Source organism: Habropoda laboriosa, unplaced genomic scaffold (assembly GCF_001263275.1).
Source record: "Habropoda laboriosa isolate 0110345459 unplaced genomic scaffold, ASM126327v1 scaffold801, whole genome shotgun sequence".
Taxonomy (NCBI): Eukaryota; Metazoa; Arthropoda; class Insecta; order Hymenoptera; family Apidae; genus Habropoda; species Habropoda laboriosa.
Window position 1 is genome coordinate 168,201 of NW_017101026.1, and position 2,392 is coordinate 170,592.

Here is a 2,392-nt window from a genome sequence, read left to right on the forward strand (position 1 = left end):
GCTTCGTTCGGTTTTATCTGCTCCGAGTCTGCTTAATCTGTTCGCGTTTCCGCGACTAGTCGACCCGTTAAAAACGTGAGTGTGTGTGGGGTGGGGGGATCGTCTCCGTTGGTCGATTGCGCGAGAATTTCCGGCCGTGAACGATCGCGATATCGGTCGGGGAAGCGAGAAAGAAGCAAGAACCCAGGTGGGGGGGGACAGACTCGGCCGCGACCTAACCGTTTCCACAGTTAGGGTACAGTTGACGATACGCAATGGACGCGTCAACATCCACCAAGGCGAGGATCGAGCTGCTGAGGGGGCTACTCGACGTTCTCGAGCAGGAGAACGTGTTCGATTGCACGGGCACCGAGCCTATCCTGCGTTTCGTTCATCCGAAACAGCTCGAGGTATGTTACAACAGGTCTGCTCTCTAGTTGATATTCCAAGAGTCGTTGACCTCGTTTCTCGCGTAGGAACAACTGCCGATCGAACTGACCGAGGAACCAGCCAGCAAAGAGGAGATCGACACGGCGATACGGCAAACGATTCGGTACTCCGTGAAAACGTTTAGCCCGCACTTTCACAATCAACTGTACGCCGGCGTCGACGAATACGGCCTGGTTGGATCCTGGTTGACCGATGTACTTAACACGAGCCAGTGAGTTTCCGAAATTTCTTCTCTTTGTTCGACCGTTTCGCCAACAGTCCGCGACTAATTCTGCGCTCGTACAGGTACACGTACGAGGTGGCTCCGGTGTTTACTCTGATGGAGCGGCAGATGATGGAGAAATGTTTGGAGTTGGTCGGATACCCCCCGATGCCAGAGGGAGACGGTATTCTCTGTCCCGGTGGTAGCGTCTCGAATATGTACGGCATGGTAATGGCGAGATACAAGGCGGTACCCGAGGTGAAGACGAAGGGACTCGCGGGGCTTCCGCCGTTGGCCTGCTTCACCAGCGAGGCGGGCCACTATTCGATCTCGAAGGGTGCTCACTGGCTGGGCCTGGGAACCGATCAAGTGTACAAGGTAGGCTCTCCTCGATTCGCGTTTTTACCGATTCTGGATTCGACTTGGACTTGGTTCGGCAGGTGAAGTGCGACGAGCTGGGCCGTATGAGACCGGACGAGCTGAAGGCAGGCGTAGCGGAAGCGAGGCGAAGGGGACAGTTACCGTTCTTCGTGAACGCAACCTGCGGCACCACGGTCCTCGGATCGTTCGACCCGCTGCCGGAAATCGCGGCCGTCTGCCGCGAGGAGAATCTATGGTTACACGTTGACGTTCGTACAAGTATGACGAGGGGGGGATTAAGCCGCGGGAGAGAGGAGCTTTCGACGAGTAATTCGAACGATTCGCGTTGTTACAGGCCTGCCTCGGCGGCACGTTGCTGCTCTCGGAAAGGTACCGCGACCGATTGAGGGGAATCGAACTGTACGTAGCGACCTCTCTCTTGTTCTTTTATCGCGCTGTAACCGTTGATAGTAAAATCGTAGTGATCGTACGATCGATGCAGCTCGAATTCCGTCGCGTGGAATCCGCACAAGATGCTCGGCGTTCCGTTACAATGCTCGTTGTTCCTGGTCAAAGGTAAGAAGGCTCTGCACGAGGTGAATTGCGCAGGAGCGCGGTACCTGTTTCAACAGGACAAGCACTACGACGTGTCCTGGGACACGGGCGATAAAAGCATGCAATGTGGGAGAAAGGTATTTCTTTCTTCTCTCTTACCGGCTGCAGAGTGCTTACTTTCAGCTTTTTCTCGCCGGTTCCAGGTGGACGGTTACAAGTTTTGGCTGATGTGGAAGGCACGGGGAACCAAAGGACTCTGCGAGTCCGTCGAGCGTGCAATGCACGCGGCGGAATACTTTTTCGGTCGGATTGAACATCGCGAAGGATATCGGCTGGTTCTTCCCCGATACGAAGGCTGCAACGTTTGCTTCTGGTGGGTTTGCTTCTCCCGTAACCCGTTTCCAAAGGTTCTCTCGGTTCGATCGGTACACGTTGCAGGTACGTGCCGCCTAGCATGCGGGGTGAAACGGAGACTCAGGATTGGTGGAACAAGCTGTACGAGATTACGGCGAAAGTGAAGGAACGTATGATGCTCGAGGGTTCGCTGATGGTCGGTTACTCGCCGCTCTCCCACGCGAACCTGGGTAACTTTTTCCGCATGGTGGTGACCTGTCAACCTCCACCCACCGAGGCCTCGATGGATTACGTGCTCGAGAAGATCGAACAGCTGGCGGCCGATTTGTAAACGGATGAATGTATCGCCGCGATACACTTTGAATATTAATTCACCTATTAAAAGAGAGGGAGAGAGAGAGAGAGAAAAAGAGAGCGATCCTTGCGGGCGTTTATCGTTGCCTTTATTGTAGTCGCGCGATACGTTGCCACGCTCGGAAGAAGGATTTTCGG

The 2,392-nt window shown here is 54.7% G+C and overlaps 1 protein-coding gene across 1 annotated transcript; it reads left to right on the plus strand.

The window, feature by feature from the left end:
• Window positions 1-44: 44 nt before the first annotated feature.
• On the plus strand, window positions 45-2,386 carry LOC108577903 (cysteine sulfinic acid decarboxylase-like). Its single transcript, XM_017941128.1, has 8 exons — window positions 45-389; window positions 456-640; window positions 715-1,009; window positions 1,072-1,260; window positions 1,347-1,411; window positions 1,494-1,683; window positions 1,750-1,919; window positions 1,985-2,386. Exons 1-8 carry the CDS (start codon window positions 255-257, stop codon window positions 2,229-2,231), a joined length of 1,476 nt encoding a protein of 491 aa, XP_017796617.1. The 5' UTR covers window positions 45-254; the 3' UTR covers window positions 2,232-2,386.
• Window positions 2,387-2,392: the final 6 nt, after the last annotated feature.

Coding starts and splice junctions, on each gene's coding strand:
- LOC108577903 (XM_017941128.1), top strand. CDS start 255: ATGGACGCGTCAACATCCACCAAGGCGAGGATCGAGCTGCTGAGGGGG. Junction 1,010..1,071: donor GAACCGATCAAGTGTACAAG/GTAGGCTCTCCT, acceptor TTGGTTCGGCAG/GTGAAGTGCGACGAGCTGGG. Junction 1,920..1,984: donor GGCTGCAACGTTTGCTTCTG/GTGGGTTTGCTT, acceptor TACACGTTGCAG/GTACGTGCCGCCTAGCATGC.